This window comes from Cetorhinus maximus, chromosome 1 (assembly GCF_964194155.1).
Source record: "Cetorhinus maximus chromosome 1, sCetMax3.hap1.1, whole genome shotgun sequence".
NCBI lineage: Eukaryota > Metazoa > Chordata > Chondrichthyes > Lamniformes > Cetorhinidae > Cetorhinus > Cetorhinus maximus.
In genome coordinates, this window is record NC_135879.1 from 177,664,032 (window position 1) to 177,683,942 (window position 19,911).

At 40.8% G+C, this 19,911-nt stretch overlaps 1 protein-coding gene across 9 annotated transcripts in view; it reads right to left on the reverse strand.

The window, feature by feature from the left end:
- Positions 1-298: 298 nt before the first annotated feature.
- The window catches only part of rusc2 (RUN and SH3 domain containing 2), a 122,537-nt gene continuing 102,924 nt past the window's right edge, over positions 299-19,911 (reverse strand). For 8 of the 9 annotated variants that reach the window (XM_078550199.1, XM_078550190.1, XM_078550172.1 and 5 more), the window contains 4 exons: positions 14,450-14,496; positions 10,461-11,418; positions 4,212-4,376; positions 299-1,199 (listed from right to left, as the gene is read on the reverse strand). In XM_078550199.1, coding sequence (XP_078406325.1) covers positions 1,019-1,199; positions 4,212-4,376; positions 10,461-11,418; positions 14,450-14,496 — 1,351 coding nt within the window. In that variant the 3' untranslated portion in view covers positions 299-1,018. The remainder of the gene's footprint in view (positions 1,200-4,211; positions 4,377-10,460; positions 11,419-14,449; positions 14,497-19,911) is intronic. The other variant, XM_078550218.1, reaches the window with a different exon arrangement.

Here is a 19,911-nt window from a genome sequence, read left to right on the forward strand (position 1 = left end):
TATATTTAAACATATTTGAACAGATAGAATAACACTAAATGTATGTAGGCATAGGCTATCTCCTTGGAGATCTCATTGCATAAATTGGGAATCTTTAAAAACTGCAAGTGATTTTATTTTAAAATGGAAAATGTCAAGTCTGGATATATTAATTTTTAATCACTGCAGATAGCTTCTTTAATTTTCACTGATCAATTTATGTGTTAAATTTTGGTGGAAGGATAATGTTTAAAGTCAGTAAGTTGTTCACTTGCCATGAATTGACTATAATTTCATGCAAAGGATTACAATACATCCATTATATCGCAAGTCATCATTTCAGCACTTTTATTAATATGCAAAATAAATAAATAATACAATACACATTGAAAGAATGTCTGTAAATAAAACTAAATGTGGCGTACCTTCTTCGACTGCATATATACAAGCCAGAGGTATATATTACTACAAATTGTTATATTTTCATTGATTCCTACGCTACCTCAAACATTAAACGTTCTTGTAGAATGGCTGTGCAAAGGTAGGCAGCTAAGTCACCCTACAGGATCCAATCAAGGCACCAATACTGTCCTCCACAAACAGAAATACTGCCTGTTATTTGTACTTCATAAATTCATGCGATTTACACCATTTAAAATGAAAATTTGATATACATTAAATAATATAAATTGTAACATATATGTCCTAGTTCTGTACCACTTACTTGGAAGTCTGTTAATATAACGTCGCTTACTCCTAAAGGCATGTGAAAATTAGAACAAATGTTTGTGTGCCATGCATGCTTTATAGTCACCAATGCTATAATGAGAATTAGTTGATGAGCAATATATTCTATTCCGTTGGGGGTTCTAAATTGTATACTGAATGCACTCAATGAAAAATTAAGTAATAAGCAAAAAAATATTGGCAATTTAGTGCTTCTTCTGCTCAATTAATCTTGAAGTCAACAATTTTTACTTTTTCCTCTCCCTCCCCCACCCACCTCAATTAAAATTGCACAGTCTATCGAGCATTCGGATCAATAATCTTCATCTTCGGGATGAGTCACATATGTAAAGGGTACTAATCCATGTTCAGCACCAAGGCCACACAGCAGCCAGTCAGCATCCACTTTTGACATCACTCTCAGAATGTCACCTTTTTTAAAGCTGAGTTGTCCTTTTTCAGTCGCTATGTGATGGCAAAGTGCTTTCACTTCTCTTGAAGAAAAAAGAAGTAAAAATGTCTGAAAAGCTGAATGCATAAAACAGAGCTCAATATTAATAGCATTTTTTGTTAGCCTTCTGCTATCCTACGCCATTCTGCACTGTTGTTAAAAACTTTTCAGTAAATCACCAAAAGCCATTTGAAAAAAAAATCTGATTCTCAAATATTTGTAGGGATCATAATGTATTTAGGAATAGTCTTTCTCAAGTGAAGTCCTTGGGGAATTGTAATTTTTCCTACACAATTTGATCAGCTATGAAATTCGATTATGGCTGCACTTTGTAGATATCATATGCCAGCAGATGTAATGGATTACAGGAGAATGTGACAAAAATGAAGCATTTTTGTCTATAGTGTATTATTTTGTTTGTTTTCATATTTTTATGACAGATATGAGCGTGAAAAATCTAGGTTCACTTACAGAAAATGATCATCACTTTCAATAACAACAGCGTAGGACATAAAAGTGGGATCTCTACTTGGGTATGAATGTGGGACACAAATAGAATTAGTAATTCATTGGTCAATTACCTGGCCAATCATGTTTCAGGCATTCTTTATATCCTTTGTTTGGATATACCTTCAAAGACTTTTGAATGTTACTTTTAAGATTGACTTCTTTCTGTTAACATTCTGAAGCCATTAAGTCTATAGGCAAGACAGAGACTTCTTGGAAGAAAACAGATATAAGGGACTGCGTCTCAAGAGTCATTTTTACATTGAATTAGTACAATAGGAGTTTCTTTGTTGAATACAAGAGAAGTGCCTTTGGTGTGTTTGATATTTTGTGAATAGTATAGTGTTTAATTATTGTAAATCTACTATTTATAATTAATACTACTCATTTATCAGTTTATTGACTGGTAATTTATTGATCAAACCATAATGTATTACCATTTATCGTCTACTTTCTGAAGTTAAAGAAACAACATGGCAATACACAATACTTCAGGTACATTGATGCAGAGATGGGTTCTCTGTTTAACATTTGGGCTCACTACATTAGCCTGTATATTGGGCATACAGTCATATTCAGTCATTGGGAAAGAATGTTCATTTACAAAGATAGCCTGTGACACTATACTTAAGGAAAGCTTTCAGTGTATAAATACAAAAAGTAACAGAGTAATAATTAAGCTAAATAGGTAGTTAAAAGTTGCCTTACACAACAAATATATAAGAACTGTGGATCCATAGATGCTGACAGACCAGCTGAGTATTTCTAGCATTTTCTGTTTTCAGATTTCCAGCACCCATAGCATTTTTCACTTGTAAATAAAAAGGGACTTCATGTTGAATAAGTGACAGTTGAAAGTTAATCAAATGAAAAATTTAGGAGGGAAAGGATTTCAGAAAAGTTGCTCAGCATTAGGAATAGTATTTTTGTGTTTTTATGTGCAGCTAGGTATTCGCTGGCATTTTTATATTTATGATTATGTTGCATTTGATGTGAGCCACTCCTCTCAAACTGCAGCTTCTGACCCAAGTCATGTCAACATAGTTGGCAATTTTACAGATCAACAAATGAACTAAACTTTATGTTGTTATACCTCATCAATTAAACAGAATTTCAAATAGTGGTTAATGATTCTCAGCTTAAGTTACTGTCAGCTATATTTTTGGTTCTCAACAATTTAAAAAAGATTGTAAAAGCTTCCCCAAACTGCATAATCTGACATATGGATGAACCCAATTTGATTCTCACTACGTGCTGTATTAGCTAATCTCAGCTGGGAGTACCCTCGCAGTCAGAACCTTAGCGGCCAGAACTCCATGTTTCAAGTTGAATTTCCATGATGTCACAGCTGGAAGAATTCTACACAAAATGCTTGCTCCTAAATTACAACTAGTCAATAATTCTAACAGAGCAAGAAAGGGTGATTAAGGCATACTGTGAAGTGTGCAGATATCATCTTCCATAAAATTTAAATTTACAAAGCAATTGAGTATGCTATGCAACCTCCATAAATGTGAGTGCAAAGAAATGCACGATTATTGGAATTCAATAAGCCAGTCAAAATTTTATGTTTAAGTATATAGAATAACTGGTGACCTAGGATTTTCAACCTACTGGCTGATCCCATGAAAAGTAAAATATGGTCACTGTGGTAACATTTCAAATTAAATGACTGTGGGATTATGCATCCAAGCAACAATTTTCTACAACAGAATTAATAATTCCACCCCTCCATAACCCACCCACTAAAACCTTAAAAATCTTAAAGATAATGTTGCATGTGCAGCAGACATGCTATGCCAAGAGTTCATGCCTTTATTTCTTAGTACATGGCATGTTTTTGATCTCAGCTATGGTATTAATGGAAGGAACCAGAATGCTTCCTCCCAGGAAAAGACAGAGGGGACAATTTGGTGTACTTCTGCAAATTTGTTTCTGACTTGCTTAAGAGTATATTGCCAGAGGTCTTAAAACAACCCAATTTCTCTCCTACCTTGACCGGAGAATAATGAACTAAGGAAACAAGTTCGAAAATAAGTTAGGAAAATGGTGCAGAATAAAATCCTATAGTGAGTGTTCTGTATTTATTAGTTGAACAAAAAAATGAATTTAAATGTTTACAGGTACTTCCAAGTATACCTTTCTGTCCTACCAGAATCTACTTCAGTAACCCAAGCAGTTAAACAGATTACTCTTTGTTCCTACAATGTTCTCTCTTACTGTTTCCTTCTTTTCGTTTCGGGAGGCACAAGTTCTTCAAAGGTCACAGGATTGATACTTGGCATTAGTGGGCTGAATTATGATGAAAGATCAGGCTAGTGAAGCATCCCAAATGCTGTTCTCATTGAAACCAGCCAACTCAACATAGACTGAGCATCAAAGACTTTGATTTGTGAGGTTTAGTTCTATAATGAGCAGTGCCTTTATCCACCAGGACATCAGAAAAGCTAGCCTTGTTACTTAAAGCAACAAATCCAGCTGGTGAAATTACTTAATACACAGAATGCGTAACTGCCTAGATTCAGGAAAATAATGTAAATACTACTACCGCTCATGCTGAGCTTTTCTTTCTCGAGATTCTGGCTGACTACCTCCAGACTGTGGGTTGATTTGTTCTGCTATGTGCTGAGTACCTCTCCATTTTCCAGTTCCCATGGTCTGCACCATTAGATCATACACTGATCTATCAAGTCCTAGCCAGCCAGAAGGTAATCTGGAGAAAAGAGGAAAAATACTCATTAAAAGAAACAAACATTTCAGTGTTTTTAAAAATATTGTTTTACCAGATTCCAAAATTTCCACCCACATCTCCCTATAAAGCTAGCTTCAAAACTAAAAATCTCACAATCTGACAGCATCTGAAAATGATGAAAAAAATCTGATGAATTATCATCATACTAGTTTGTTACCAGGGTATTAATCCTATAACTGAAGCCAGGAAATAACATTTAAAATGTTGATCCTGCAAAAATCCTAGAATTTGATGAAACATGTCATGATTTCCCAACTTTTACTTTAGCATTAGGGATTTATAGAATCACGACCAATGTGACAGAAATTTGTGCATTTTTTGAACAAAGATCTATTATTAATTTTGTTTCCAACCTTCATTAAAAACAAAGTGCCAAACATAAAATATTTATTGAAAAGAGTATATGTAACGTAAACAACAATGGGAACACTAGTCAGATATTTTGTAATGGGTTGATGCAGGGACACAACACTCTGCTGAGACATAGACCAGTAGGAATTTATTTCCTCACATGCAAAATTGAGAATTTCAACCATGCTGACAGAAGCCAAGTGCTTCCTCCACCAGGAAGAATGTGAAAACTGTAAAACTCTATAAAACTAGTCAATCTGAATCATTTGTTATATCTAATTTAAAGCTGACAATGAGGAGGGAGGCACAGTGGATTAAGGTTGGAGTGTGCTTTTTTTAAAAATTCATTTATGGGATGTAGGCGTCGCTGGCTAGGCAAGCAGATACTGTACATCCCTAATTGCCCTTGAGAAGGTGGTAGTGAGCTGCCTTCTTGAGCTGCTGCAGTCCCTGTGATGTAAGTACACCCACAGTGCTGTTAGGGAGGGAGTCCTGGGATTTTGACCCAGCGACAGTGAAGGAATGGTGATATATTTCCAAGTCAGGATAGTGAGTGGCTCGGAGGGGATCTTCCAGGCGCTGGTGTTCCTATCTATTTGCTGCCCTTGTCCTTCTAGATGGTAGCGGTTGTGGGTTTGGAAGGTGCTGCCCAAGGAGCCTTGGTGAGTTTCTGCAGTGCATCTTGTAGATGGTACACACGGCTGCTACTGTGCGTCGGTGGTGGAGGGAGTGAAAGTTTGTGGAAGGAGTCCCCATCAAGCGGGCTGGTTTGTCCTGGACAATGTCAAGCTTCCCAAGTGTTGATGGAGCTGCACTCATCCAGGCAAGTGGAAAATATCCCATCACGCTCCTGACTTGTGCTTTGTAGAAGGCTTTGGGGAGTCAGGAGGTGAGTTACATGCCGCAGGATTCCTAACCTCTGACCTGCTCTTATAGCCAAAGTATTTATGTGGCTAGTCCAGTTCAGTTTCCAGCCATATAAATACTTCAGGCACACGGGTTTCAATCCAGCCTAAAATAATGGGATAAAGATATCATCTCTTTGAATTTGGGTAGATTAACCCAATTGGCTCACAATTCAGCAGCTACAGGGGAACAATGCAAATCATTTGACCAGAAGCCCTTTAAATGGAAAGAAGGAAAATGTAGGAAAAAAACCTGAGTCACTAGAAAATTAGATTATTTTGGTGACCAAAAATAGACAGCACAAATCTATGAAAACACATGTGCAGTTCATCTTAACTTGTGACCATTTATGAGAGACTTCCTTAAGGTGGGGTTTTCAATAGTTTATAGCACCCCTCAAAGCATCTCCACCATCTGCAATTCTCAATTCATACAAACAAAGAACAGGAGGCCATTCAGCCCCCCGAGCCTGCTCCACATTTAATAAGGTCATGGCTGACCTGAAAGTAACCTGAAATCTACATCCCACTTATCCTCGATAACCTATCACCCCCTTGCTTACCAAGAATCTATCCACCTCTGCCTTAAAAATATTCAAAGGCCCTGCTCCCACCACCTTTTCAAGGAGAATGTTCCAAAGACTCTCAGGCCTCAGTGAAAAAATTTCGTCCCATCTCTGGTTTAAATGTGCAACCTCTTATTTTTAAACAGTGACCCCTAATTCTAGATTCTCCCACAAAAGGAAACATTCTCTCCACATCCTCCCCGTCAAGACCCCTCAGGATCTCATATGTTTCAATCAAGTTGCTTCTTACTCTTCTAAACTCCAGCAGATACAAGCCTAGTCTGTCCAAGCTTCCCTCATAAGACAACCCACCCATTCTAGGTATTAGCCTGGTAAACCTTCTCTGAACTGCGTCCAACGCATTTACATCTCTCCTTAAATAAGGTGACTAATACTGTAGAGAGTACTCTGCACTAGGGCACCCAGATCCCTCTGCACCTCAGAGCTCTGCAATTGCTCACCATTTAGATAATATGCTTCTCTTTTATTTTTTCTGCCAAAGTGGACAATTTCGCACTTTTCCATATTAAACTCCATCTGCCAGATCTTTGCCCACTCACTTACCTATCTATATCTGTCAGTAGCCTCCTTATGTCCTCTTCACAACTTACTTTCCTACCTATCTTTGTATCATCAGCAAATTTGGTAACTATCCCTTCAATCCCTTCATCCAAGTAATTTATATAAATTGTAAACAGGTGAGGTCCCAGCATTGCTCCCTGTGACACACCACTCGTTACATCTTGCCAACCTGAAAAAGACCCATTTATCCTTACTCTCTGCTTCCTGTTAGCTAGCCAATCTTCTATCCATGCTACTCCCTATACCATGAGCTTTTATTTTCCACAATAACCTTTGATGTGGCACTTTATCAATTGCCTTCTGGAAATAAATTCAGGAGTGTGATTGAACACTCACCTCTCCCTTGGATAGTTGCAGCTGCAACAACTCTCAGGAAGCTTAACACCAGGCAGGATGGAGCAGCTCACTTTATTGGTACCCCTCTGTTGGATTCAATATCCGCCCACTCCATTCCCAATGCAGAGAAGACACTGCAGCAACTCAGCAAGGTTATTTGGATTACACCTACCTCTACCATTGGTTAGGACAAGAGTAGCAATATTATGAGCACTGTCATAAGATCATGATCATAATCATAAGATCATAAGAAATGGGAAGAGTAGGTCATTTGGCCCATCGAACCCACTCTGACATTCAATAAGATCATGGCTTATCAGATTGTGGCCTTAACTCCACTTTCCTGCCCATCTCCCTTAACCCTCGATTCCCTTGTAAATCAAAAATCTGTCTAATTTAGCCTTGAATAAGTTCAATGATCTAGCTTCCACTGCTCTCTGGGGTGCAAAGATTAACAACCCTCAAGCAGAAATTCCCCCTCATCTCCATCTTAAATGGGAGACACCTTATTTTGAAACTGTGCCTCCTAGTTTTAAATTTCCCCAGGAAGGGAAATAGCCTCAGCATCTACCCTGTCAAGCCTCCTCATAAATTATATATATTTCAATAAAGTCACCTTCCATTCTTCTAAAATTCAATGAGTACAGGCCCAACCTGCTCAACCTTTCTTCACAAGAAAACCCCTTCATCCCAGGAATCAGCCTAGTGAACCTTCTCTGAACTGCTTCCATTGCAAGTATATCCTTCCTTAAGTAAGGCCACCAAAACTGTACGCATACTCTCGATGCAGTTGCACCAATGCATTGTATAGTTGTAGCTAAACCTTCCTCCTTTATACTCCATCAACCTTGCAATAAAGGCCAACATTCTGATACTGAGACCACTTCGTAACACAGCATTCCGCAGTTTCTCTCCACTTAAATAATATTCCGCTTTTCTATTCTTTCTGCCAGTGGACAACCTCACATTTTCCCACATTATACTCTACTCTACCAATTCTTTGCCCACTCACTTAACCTATCTATATCCCTTTGCAAACTCTTTGTATCCAAACCCTTTGTATCCTCCACACAACTTGCTTTCCTACCTACCTTTGTATCATCAGTAAATTTGGCTACAATACAGCTGGTCCCTTCATCTAAGATTGTAAATAGTTGAGGCCCCAGCACTGATCCCAGTACACTCCACTCATTACAGTTTGCCAGCCTGAAAAAGCTCCATTTATCCCTACTCTCTCTTTCCTGTTCGTTCGCCACTTCTTTATCCATGCTAATAGATCACCCCCAAAACCATGAGCTCTTACCTTGTGTAGTAACCTTTTATGTGGCACCTGATTGAATTCTTTTTGGAAATCCAAATACATTACATCTACTATAACCCCTTTATCCGCTCTGAATGTTACATCCTCAAAGAACCCTAATAAGTTTGTCAAACACAATTGTCAACTATGTTTACCCTGCCTAATTGTACTATGATTTTCTAAATGTCCTGCTACTACCTCCTTAACAATGGATTTTAGCGTTTTTTCAATGACAGAAGTCAGACTAACAGGTCTATAGTTTCCTGCTTTCTGTCCCCCTCCTTTCTTGATTAGTGGTGTTACATTTGCAGTTTTCCAATCCGCTGGGACCTTTTCAGAATCTAGGGAATTTTGGGAGATTACAACCACTATCTCTGCAGCCACTTCTTTTAAGACCCTAGGATGCAGGCCATCAGATCTAAGGGACTTGTCAACCTTTAGTGCCATTAGTTTTCCTAGTCACCCTCAGAGGTTCCAACACACTGATTCCATGGGAATTGCCCGGGAAGTCTGAACTTGCGATGGGCAATTCCCCTGCTCCCTGGGACCTTTAAAAAACGTTTCCAACTCTGAGTTAGAGTCAGAGACTTCAGATGGTTCCAACTTACTTGTCTGGATAGTTACCCAGGAAAGGTTAGACAAAAAAATCCTAGCCTAACTCCTGGGTAACTATGCAACTGACACCCCAATCTCACACACTGACATGCCACCAACTACCCCTCCTACCCACCACCAACTACCCTCTGACCCCGATTCACTCGACCCTAATTACTCCTGGCTCCGATTCCACCATGCGACCCCCGCCCTCCTGACCCACCTACCTGCTCACCCACCTGCCACCCTACCCATCTCATCCAATTACCCCTCTACCAAACTACCCCCTTGCCAACCTGACCCACCTGCCACACCACCCCTTCCCACTCTACCCTTCACCCACTTACCTCACCCATCCTACCTCTTTTTTTTCTTCTTTATTCTTCCATGGGATATGGGCGTCGCTGGCAAGGCCAGCATTTGTCGCCCATCCCTCATTGCTTGCTAATAGCAGCTTGCCAGGCCATTTCAGAAGGCAGTTGAGAATCGGCCACATTGCCGTGGATCTGGAGTCACATGTAGGCCAAACCAGGTAAGGATGGCAGATTTCCTTCCCGAAAGGACATTACTGAGCCAGATGGTTTTTTACAATAATAAATTATAATTTCATTGTTACCACTATTTCTCCCTCTTTATTATTTTTTAAATCATCCTTTGATGGCTTCTAAAATCTTCCCAATCTTCTGAGTTACCACACTTCTTTGCAACATTGTATGTCATTTGTCAATTTGATACCATCCTTAACTTCCTTAGTTAGCCACGGATGGTATATCCATTTTTTAAAGTCTTTCTTTTTCAATGGAATATATCTTCATTGAGAGTTATGAAATATCTCCTTAAATGTCTGCCACTGCTTCTCCACTGTCTTACCTTCTAACCTATTTTCCCATTCCACTTTAGCGAACTCTGTCTTCATGCTCTTGTAATTGTCTTTATTTAAGTTCAAGGCTCTAGTTTCAGACCTAAGTTTCTCACCCTCAAACTGAATGTGAAATTATATCATGATATAATCACCCTTGCCTAGAGGATCCTTTAATTAAGTCTGTCCCATTGCACATTACCAAGTCCAAAATAGCTTGGTCCCTGGCAGTTTTCAGAATGTATTGTTCTAAGAACCTATCCTGAATACACTTTATGAACTCATCATCTAGGCTACCTCTGCCATTTGTTTCATCTACAAATTCCCCTCCAAGTGACATACCAACCTGACTTGGACAAACAAGACTTTGTTCCTTTCTGGTCCCTAGGTTGATATCTTGGAACTCCCTACCCAGCAAAATTCTCAGAGCACAATGACTGCAGCGGTTTAGGGGGACAGGCCACCTTCTCAGGACAATGAGGAATGCACAATAAATACTGCCCTGGAAGTGTTTATCCTGCCATTCTGGGAACAAGTAAAAAACATTCTCACCTGCTTTTCTGTGATTTTACCAGCTGTGACTCTTCTTTCCTAGATTGATTTACACTTGCACCAAACAACCGGCCCAGCCACATTCCTTGTTTTCCTTCAGTGTGCCCCATGTTTGGCTTTCTTTCTGGTTTCGTATCATGATCACTTGAAGCAATGCTTTCATTCACCTTGCTATGTTTAAGTTCATGTAGCACAGATTCTGGAGGACTCCCCATCCAAGAAGGTTTGGCTTCATTTTTAGAATACACGGGCTGAATTTTCTTTAACAGTTCCTTAGTGGCTGCTGCCCCTTCATTTGACTCAGCCTGACTGGACACCACACTGCAAATGTCAGAATTTTGTAATTCAAATATAGATTGACTCTCTGCTCCTTCTGGAAAACCATCTCGAAGTAATCCTTTCTCCGTACCAATACTTAATCGAGGAGGTACAGCAGCTGTACTTTGCTTCTTTCTCTTCTCCCAGTTTACAAACTTTGATTGTTCTGAAGAACCTTCAATGTATATCTGCGAGCTCTGCATGAGCTGGTACCACCACCCTGCTTGCTTGTCCTTTTTGATCTCACTTACTTTCTCCTTTCTAATTCTTTCCATACTTTCTATGTCTCCATCATGTTTATCTGATGCATCTCTTGTCATTGCCCCCTTTTGTGTAATTCTTTCTGATTTGTCCCCTCTGTTCTGTTCAGGTCCCAAACTCTCATTACTGCCATTGGTTCTCATGAGCTGGAAGGTGGAGTGCACGGATTGCAAGAGATCCTGCTTGACTTTGAGCTGTTCCTTCTTCTTCTGTTGCTCCTTAGTCATTTGGATAACATGATGTTCAAACATTAAATCTAAATCAAAGGGCAGTAACGAAAGAGGCTGCAATAAAAGAAGGAGCTCTTCAAATAGTGGTTGGCAAACACTGTGCGACAGTGCTAGGAAACCAGTGGACAGATAGTGAACTCCGATAATATCTAACCAGAGAGAAGAAACAATTAGTGTTAGAATTTAGTCTTGGAAAATATGAAACAATCCTGTTGCGAATGCGAAGTTTTAAATATGGTTATGTTTTAAAACTGCCTCTTTAATTTAAGCTAAATGTAGTAATGGAGATTGCATGTGATCTGCTACGAATTCTGCCTGACGACGGGGCTATGGGGTCTGTGAACAATGGGAATCGGGGTCCCAAGTCTTATGCTATTGAAATGCAGTTGTCAAGTTTGACACCTGAAAACAAAGGCAGAAGCAGATGTTCTTGTTATTACAGATCTTCTGTCTCAGAGACTTTGAACAGAATCAGAGACAGAGGAAGAGTTTGGGAGAGAGGGCGAGACATCAGCTACTGAGAGCAGCAGGGCAAAGGCAGTTCTGTGTGAGCTACCAGGTGGAATGCTGATGGTATCTGGTCCTCTAGTTGAGGAGAGGGTATGGGCAGGAAATTAAGAGCTCGGAGATTTGTCCTGGCATGGCCAGGGAAAGGAACCAATGGGGGGAGCTATGTTGCTGGAGGTTGATTCGGGATTTCTCAGAGGGAAAGGATCTCCAACAGTTGCTGGACATTACAACGCAGTGAAACAGGGAGAAGTGAGCCCTTTGGAAGCTGGGAGTAACCTTGGACTGGGTTTTCTTTTAATTCTTCCACAGGGTGTGGTCATCACTGACTAGGCCAGCATTTAGTACTCATTCCTAATTGCCCTTGAGAAGGTGATGGTGAACTGACTTCTTGAACCTCTGCAGTCCATGTGGTGTAAGGGAGGGAGTTCCAGGATTTTGAGTCAGCGACAGTAAAGGAATGGTGATATAGTTCCAAGTCAGGATGGCGTATGGATTGGAAGGGAACTTACAGGTGGTAGTTTTCCCATGCACCTGCTGTCCTTGTCCTTCTAGGTAGTAGAGGCTGTGGGTTTTAAATCTTGGTAAGTTGCTGCAGTGCATCTTGTAGATGGTACACAGTGCTACCACTGTGCGTCGCTCGTGAAGGGAGTAGATGTTGGAGGCGCTGGATGGGGTGCTAATCAAGTGGACTGCTTTGTCCTGGATGGTGTTGAGCTTCTTGAGCGTTGTTGGAACTGCACTTATCCAGGCAAGTGTAGGGTATTCCACTACACTCCTGACTTGTGCCTTGTAGATTGTGGACAGGCTTTGGGAAGTCAGGAGGTGAGTTGCTCTCCGCAGAATTCCCAGCCTCTGACCTGCTCTTGTAGCCACAGTATTTATATGGCTAGTCCAGTTCAGTTTCTGGTCAATGGTAACCCCCAGGATGTTGATAGTGGTGATTCAGTGATGGGAATGCCATTGAACATCAAAGGGCAATGGTTGGATTCTCCCTTGTTGGAGATGGTCATTGCCTGACACTTGTGTAGCACGAATGATCCTTGCCATTTGTCAGCCCAAGCCTGGATATTGTCCAGGCCTTGCTGCATTCGGACATGGACTACTTCAGTATCTGAGGAGTTGCAAATGATGCTGAACATTGTGCAATCATCAGCGAACATCCCCACTTCTGACCTTATGATGGAAGGAAGGTCATTGATGAAGTAGCTAAAGATGGTTGGGCTGAGGACACTACCCTGAGGAACTCCTGCAGTGATGTCCTGGAGCTGAGATGACCTCCAAAAACCAGAACCATCTTACTTTGTGCTAGGCATGACTCCAACCTGTGGAGAGATTCCCCCCCTGATTTCCATTGACTCCAGTTTTGCTAGTGCTCCTTGATGCCACACTGTGTTGCCTTGATGTCAAGGGCAGTCATTCTTGCCTCACCTCGGGAGTTCAGCTCTTTTGTCCATGTTTGAACCAAGGCTGTAATGAGGTCAGGAGCTGAGTGGCCATGGCGGAACACAAAATGAAAAACCCAGATGCTATTTTGGTACCCAAATGAAAAAAAAATAAGCTTGCAGCACAGATTCTGGGGAACAGCACATTGGTAATGTGCTTTTGTAAATTCATCTCTTACAAGTTCAACTACAATGAAGGTTAACATGTCCCATAATTTCATTGCATATCTCTTTCCCCGTTCTTGAACAGGGGTGTAATATCTGCTATCCTCCAATTCTGTTTTCAAAGGTTTACATATAAAGTTCTTTCATTAAATCTTGCCCAAACTCCTTTAGCACCTTTTCAAATGCCCTTTTGTTTTGATTATTTATTTCTAGAAGTGACTCAACATTCTCCTCCAGGTACTTTTATAGTCCAAATTTCACTTTCCTCTGGAACGAAGAGATACAAAATAAGCATCCCTCTGCCACATTCTAACTTGCAATTACAAGAAGCTGCATTTGCTCAACTATTCATTTCTTGGTGGGAGCTTGTAAAAGTTCTTTATCTTAATCTCTAGTTTTCTTTCATAGTTATTCATAGCCTTCACATACAACAGCCCTTTGAAAATTGTTCTTCAACATTACAATAACACACATTACTTGCCGATAACAAACAAAAGTATGAAAAGTTAAGCTTCAAAATTCCCACCATTTTTGGAAATCATCTAACCTGGATTTGAGGGTGAGGTATGATGCAGAATTTTAACAGCTTTGAAACAGGTTGGTGCTACCTCCAAATCAGCTTTCCTCCATTCCCACCTATCGTGTGGTCAATGTACAGTGTGCTTGCATGGTACAGTTATAGTTGCCATACAGCAGTGCTATTTGCCAGTGTCAAATTGATTTTAGAGAGATCAGCTCTGTTACGAAGGACTACACTTAGGATGAGGATCAGATGAAAATACTTTCCAGTTAAGACAGCAAGTTTTTTCTCCACACCCAGTGAAACATCAAGGCCCTGCTGCGAAAGTCCAAACCATGCGTGCCTCCTCCTTTATGCTAATGATTCCAACCACAGAATCTGGCATGGGGTCAGCATCAGGGGTGACTAGCAGATGAAAGTTTAATCCTGTGTTCTGGTAGTTCAATAACTCACAAGGAATTTCTAGTCCAGGGTCTTTCATGTTCTACAAGTAAACTAACAAGTAGAAAAATTCTAGCAACGGTAATTATAACTTGATCTTACCTTCATGATTATACAAGTGATTAAACCAAAACTCCAAGGATCTGATACTGCATCAAAGAACAAAAAAGAAATTATATAAATATAATAAAATGGTACCTGCGAGCAGTTACTTCATAAATGTTTAGTCTAGGAATTTGGTTAATTTATACTATGACTAACAGTCACATTGTATTGTGTCACAGATTCTATGACTCAGCATATAACTGCAACAAAATACATCTCTTAAAAAAACAATCATTTGCGTCTAGCACAAACATAGCAAAAATTATTTTTAAGCTAAATTGGAAAAAAATTCATAATATAAGTTATTGGAGAAAAAATACAACAAAAAGGACAAAGATGACATACCCAGTCAATTTGATAAGAGCAAACTTTGGAGCGCATTTGCAAATTTAGACAAATTCTTGAATGGTTCCAAGATTTGAGATGCTACAATATATGGAGTGACTGACGTCGTGAATTTATTGCACTGGAGAAATAAGAGCCAAGCAGTAACAAGAGCCAGATCTTTAAAATAACAAAGCACATGGATAATGTGAATGTAAGAACTAATTTGATGTTTTAATTCTGATCAAAAACTCAAGGGCATGAATGCTAAATTAATTAGTCTTGAGAAAAATGTAAGTGGAAAAAATCTTTCTTTAGTTTACTAGATGGTGGAGCAAGGCTCTGGAGGCATTTATAGAGGAAGAGAGGGGAGGCGGTGGCATAGTGGTATTGTCACTGGGCTAGTATTCCAGAGATTCAGGTATTGCTCTGGTGAGATCTGAATTCAATAACAATCTGGAATTAAAAGTCTGATGATGGCCATGAAACCATTGCCAATTGTCACAAAAACCCATCTGGTTCTTTAGGGAAGGAAATCTCTTTACCTGGTCTGGCCTACATGTAACTCCAGACCCACAGCAATGTGGTTGACTCTTAAATGCCCTTTGAACAAGGGCAATTAGGGATGGGCAATTGCTGGCCTAGGCAGCGATGTCCATATCCCATGAACGAATATTAAAAAAAGGAAGAGAAATGTAAATTTCATCTAAAAACAGAAAATGCTGGAATTACTTAGCAGGTCTGGCAGTATCTGTGGAAAGAGAAAGAAAATGGTCATGACGAGAAACCCCGCCATCCAAAAGATCCTGCCCATGAGACTTGAAGCGCAGCTCTTGGTCAAACAGGAATCTGAGGTTGTGCAGGTTGGTTCTGCCTCATTGTGTAACCACATATGGGAGTAGCAATCAGCTGAACATTAGTAATACCAATGTCAATGGATCCTGCAACTGGCTACTGTTTCAGGCTGAACCAGACTGTTTGCCACCTCAGTGTTCTGTTCAACCCATAGGTGAACTTCACAATATCACCTGTTTCCACTCCTACACAAGCACACCAGCCGCTGCAATATATCTCTAGATTTGATTACTCCAAAGCCTCTTGTGACAGCCTCACATCCTCTATATAAAACTACTCTGCCAAATGGATGTTTAAAATTTTTGCCTGCACTAATCTACCAGAAGACCATTCCAGATGTTAATCGTTCAGCACATGAAAGACTTATTGATATAAATTCTAAAGTCAGCACCCTAGTTTGTATCCATGTCCCTTATCTTACATTCATGGATTAAATAGAAACCGTGCTCCAAATTAACTTTGCTTATTCCACTTAATATCTTGATAAACACCCTCTCGTTCACCTGGGCCAGGATTTTCCCCTCGGCGATTTGGGGGCGGGGCGCGCTCGCCGAGGGGAAAATGACGTGGGATGACGTCGGGAGGAACCCCCAAAGTCATCCCAGTCCCTTTAAATATTCATGAAGGCGGGCGGACAGTGAAATCAGCTGTCTGCCCGCCGACCTGTCAATGGCCAATTGAGGCCATTGACAGGCTAATTAACATTGTTAAACACCCTGCCCGGCCAATCTTAAGGCTGGCGGGCAGGCCAGGAGCCCCAGTGGGCCGCAGATTATTAATGAAACTTCATCCACTGGCGGAATGAAGTTTCATGTCCGTTTTTTAAAAATTTAATAAATTTTATGTTTATTATTAACATGCCCCATCTCGTGTGACATTGTCACATGAGGGGGACATGTTAATAATTTTAATATTTATCTATTTTTAGAGTTTACTTACCTCTCACGAATCTCCCTGAGACAGGACTTTGCCTCAGGGAGCAGTAGCGCACTTTGACAGTTGGGGAATCCCTCCCCCACCCTGCACAGGAAGTGCATAGCGCTTCCCGTCGGGCAGCCCGCTGAGCAGGCCTTAATTGGCCCGCCCACTCAAAATGGCAGCGGGCCCCGTTTCGGCGGCTGGGTTCGGCTGCCCGGCCGCCGCCGAGCCAGTGAGGCCCGCCCGCCAGCTAAGGGCTAAATTCTGCCCCTGGTTTCAGATTTGAAGAATATAAGTATTTACAATATTTGTTCACAATTCAGTTAGCAGTGGAATAAAGTCTCTAGCCTAATATTGCTCTCCTGACAGGTATACACTGCTTCCTCTCTGTTTACCATTTCATGTTCAACTCCAAGTTTTTCCTCATCTCCCAATTACCTTCAAGGAGAAATTTCTCAACTTTTTTTTTGTGGTGATTTTGGGCCTGATTTTGGCTATAAGGTGGGCATGGTGGGGAGCACAAGTGCATAATAGAATCGGCTCATGGGATGGGAAGATGTCAAGGTGGGCTGGTTAGAAAGCCTGTCTCTGTTTTCTGGGACTTCGCCCCAATTGTGTTGGAAGGTTTTCAGTCCTCTAGCCCTCACCCCTAACCCCATCCTCCATGGCCTCTTATATGTTCCATGCCAACTCAATGTCAATGCATAGCTTCCAACCCCCATAGCTCTTATATTCTCCATGCCAACTCAATGCTAACTCATGCCCTTCAGCCACTCTCCATGATCCCTTATCTGTCCAGATCCTTATATGCCCATTCACCCAGCATGCACTATATATGTAACCAATGAGCCATATAATAACAATCACAAGTGTGGAACAGCCAAGAGAAAAAAAACACCCATTCACAAATCTTCTTTTGAAAAAAGAAACCGCTGTTCCGACAACCCTTGCAAAATGTCAACCTGTCCTACCATTAAAGTATCAATAACAGAGGCATCGAACACTTCACACTTCTTAATCTTGTCCAAATAGAGTTTGAGACATCAAGCAAAGGGATCACAGAAAGAACATATTATACCACTTAAAGGTGTCAATCAAGCAAAGTCAACAATTATGACTTCTACCTGTCCTTATTATCAAAGAGAGCCCAGACCAACAAAATCATGAGCTCGGCAAGGATTCTGTTTTGCACAGTGAAATAAATTGTTAACTTTGTTATTGCTACTTCAATGGTCTGTCTGACTGACCTTTCACAACTCCTATGAGGGGTTGGGGAGAAGCTGGCCCGACTCCAATGAAAATCGTGGAGGGCTAGGAGACACCTGCCCCTGTAGTAGAGCTGGCCAGGTCGGGAGTGCAGGGTGTGGGTTTTCTACCCAAACCCTGATCCTGCGCCAGTGAATATTGGAGGTGCCTGGAATGCAGCGGGAAAACCGGAATCAGATCCCGCCCGCCATTTTTATGGAGCATGAGAGTAAACTTGCAAGGAACATCAAAACTGACTGTAAAAGCTTCCATAAATATGTGAAGAGAAAAAGAGTAGCAAAGGCAAATGTAGGTCCCTCACAGTCAGAAACGGGGGAAATTATAATATGGGACAAAGAAACGGCAGAAGAATCGAACTCTTATTTTGGTTCTGTCTTCACAAAAAAGAACATAAATAATTTCCCAGAAATGTTAGGGAATCAAGGGTCTAGTGACAGGGAGGAATTGATGAAAATCAGTATTAGTAAAAAATGGTGCTAGAGAAATTAATGGGGTTAAAGGCTGAAAAAGCCTGATAATCAACATCCCAGAGTATTAAAGGAAGCGGCCCTGGGAATATTGGATGCGTTGGTGGTCATCTTCCAAAATTCTATAGACTTTGGAGCAGTTCCTACAGATTGGAGGGTGGCAAATGTAACCCCACTATTTAGAGAAAGGGTAGAGAAAAAACAGAATTACAGACAAGTTAGCCTCACATCAGTAGCGGGGAAAATGCTAAAGTCTATTACAAAAGACGTGGTAATAGAACACTTGGAAAGCATTAACGGGATTAGACAAAGTCAGCATGGGTTTATGAAAGGAAAATTGTGCTTAACTAATTTACTGGAGTTTTTTGAGGGTGTACAGTAGAATAGATAAAGGAGTAGAATAGGTAAGGGAGAACCAGTGGATGTGGTGTACTCGGATTTCAAGAAGGCTTTTGATAAGGTCCCACATAAGAGGCTGGTGGGCTAAATTAAAGCACATGGGATTGGGGGTAATATACTGGCATAGATTGAGAGTTGGTTGACAGACCAGAAACAGAGAATGGGAATAAATGGCTCTTGTTCCGGGTGGCAGGCAGTGACTAGTGGTGCACCGCAGGGATCAGTGCTTGGGCCCCAGCTATTCACGATATATAGAAATGACTTGGATGAAGGAACTAAATGCAATATTTCCATGTTTTCTAATGACATAAAACTGGGTGGGGTTGCAAGTTGTGAGGAGGATGCAACGAGGCTTCAGGACGATTTAGACAAGTTGTATGTTGGCAAACAGATGGCAGATGCAGTATAACGTGGATAAATGTGAAGTTATACGCTTCGGTGTGAAAAACAGAAAGGCAGAGTATTATTTGAATGGTGATATATTGGGAAATATGGATGTACGAAAGGATCTGGGTGTCCTTGTACACCAGTCAATAAAAGTAAATAGGCAGGTGCAGCAAGCAATTAGAAAGGCAAATGGTATGTTGGCTTTCATTGCAAGAGGATTTGAGTTCAGAAGTAGCGATGTCCTACTGCAGTTATACAGGGCCTTGGTGAGACAGCACCTGGAGTATTGCGTGCAGTTTTGGTCTCCGGACCTAAGAAAGGATATTCTTGCCATAGAGGGAGTGCAGCAAAGGTTCACTAGGCTAATACTGGGGATGGCAGGACTGTCGTATGAAGAGAGATTGGTTCGACTGGGCCTGTATTCACTAGAGTTTAGAAGAATGAGAGGGGATCTGATTGAAATGTATAAAATTCTAACAGGGCTAGACAGGCTGGATGCAGGGAGGATGTTTCCCCTAGTTGGGAGTCTAAAACCAGGGACCACAGTCTAAGGATATGGGGCAGATCATTTAGGACTGAGATGAGGAAAAATGTCTTCACTCAGAGGGTGGTCAACTTGCGGAATTCTCTGTCACAGAGGTCTGTGGAGGCCGGGTCACTGGCTATATTCAAGAAATAAATTGATAAATTTTTGGACATTAAGGGCATCAAGGGGTATGGAGAGAAAGTGGGAATACAGCGTTGAGAATGAGGTTCAGCCATGATCACACTGAATGGCAGAGCAGGCTCGAAGGGCTGAATGGCCTACTCCTGCTCCTATTTTATCCTGTTTAAATGGCTCTG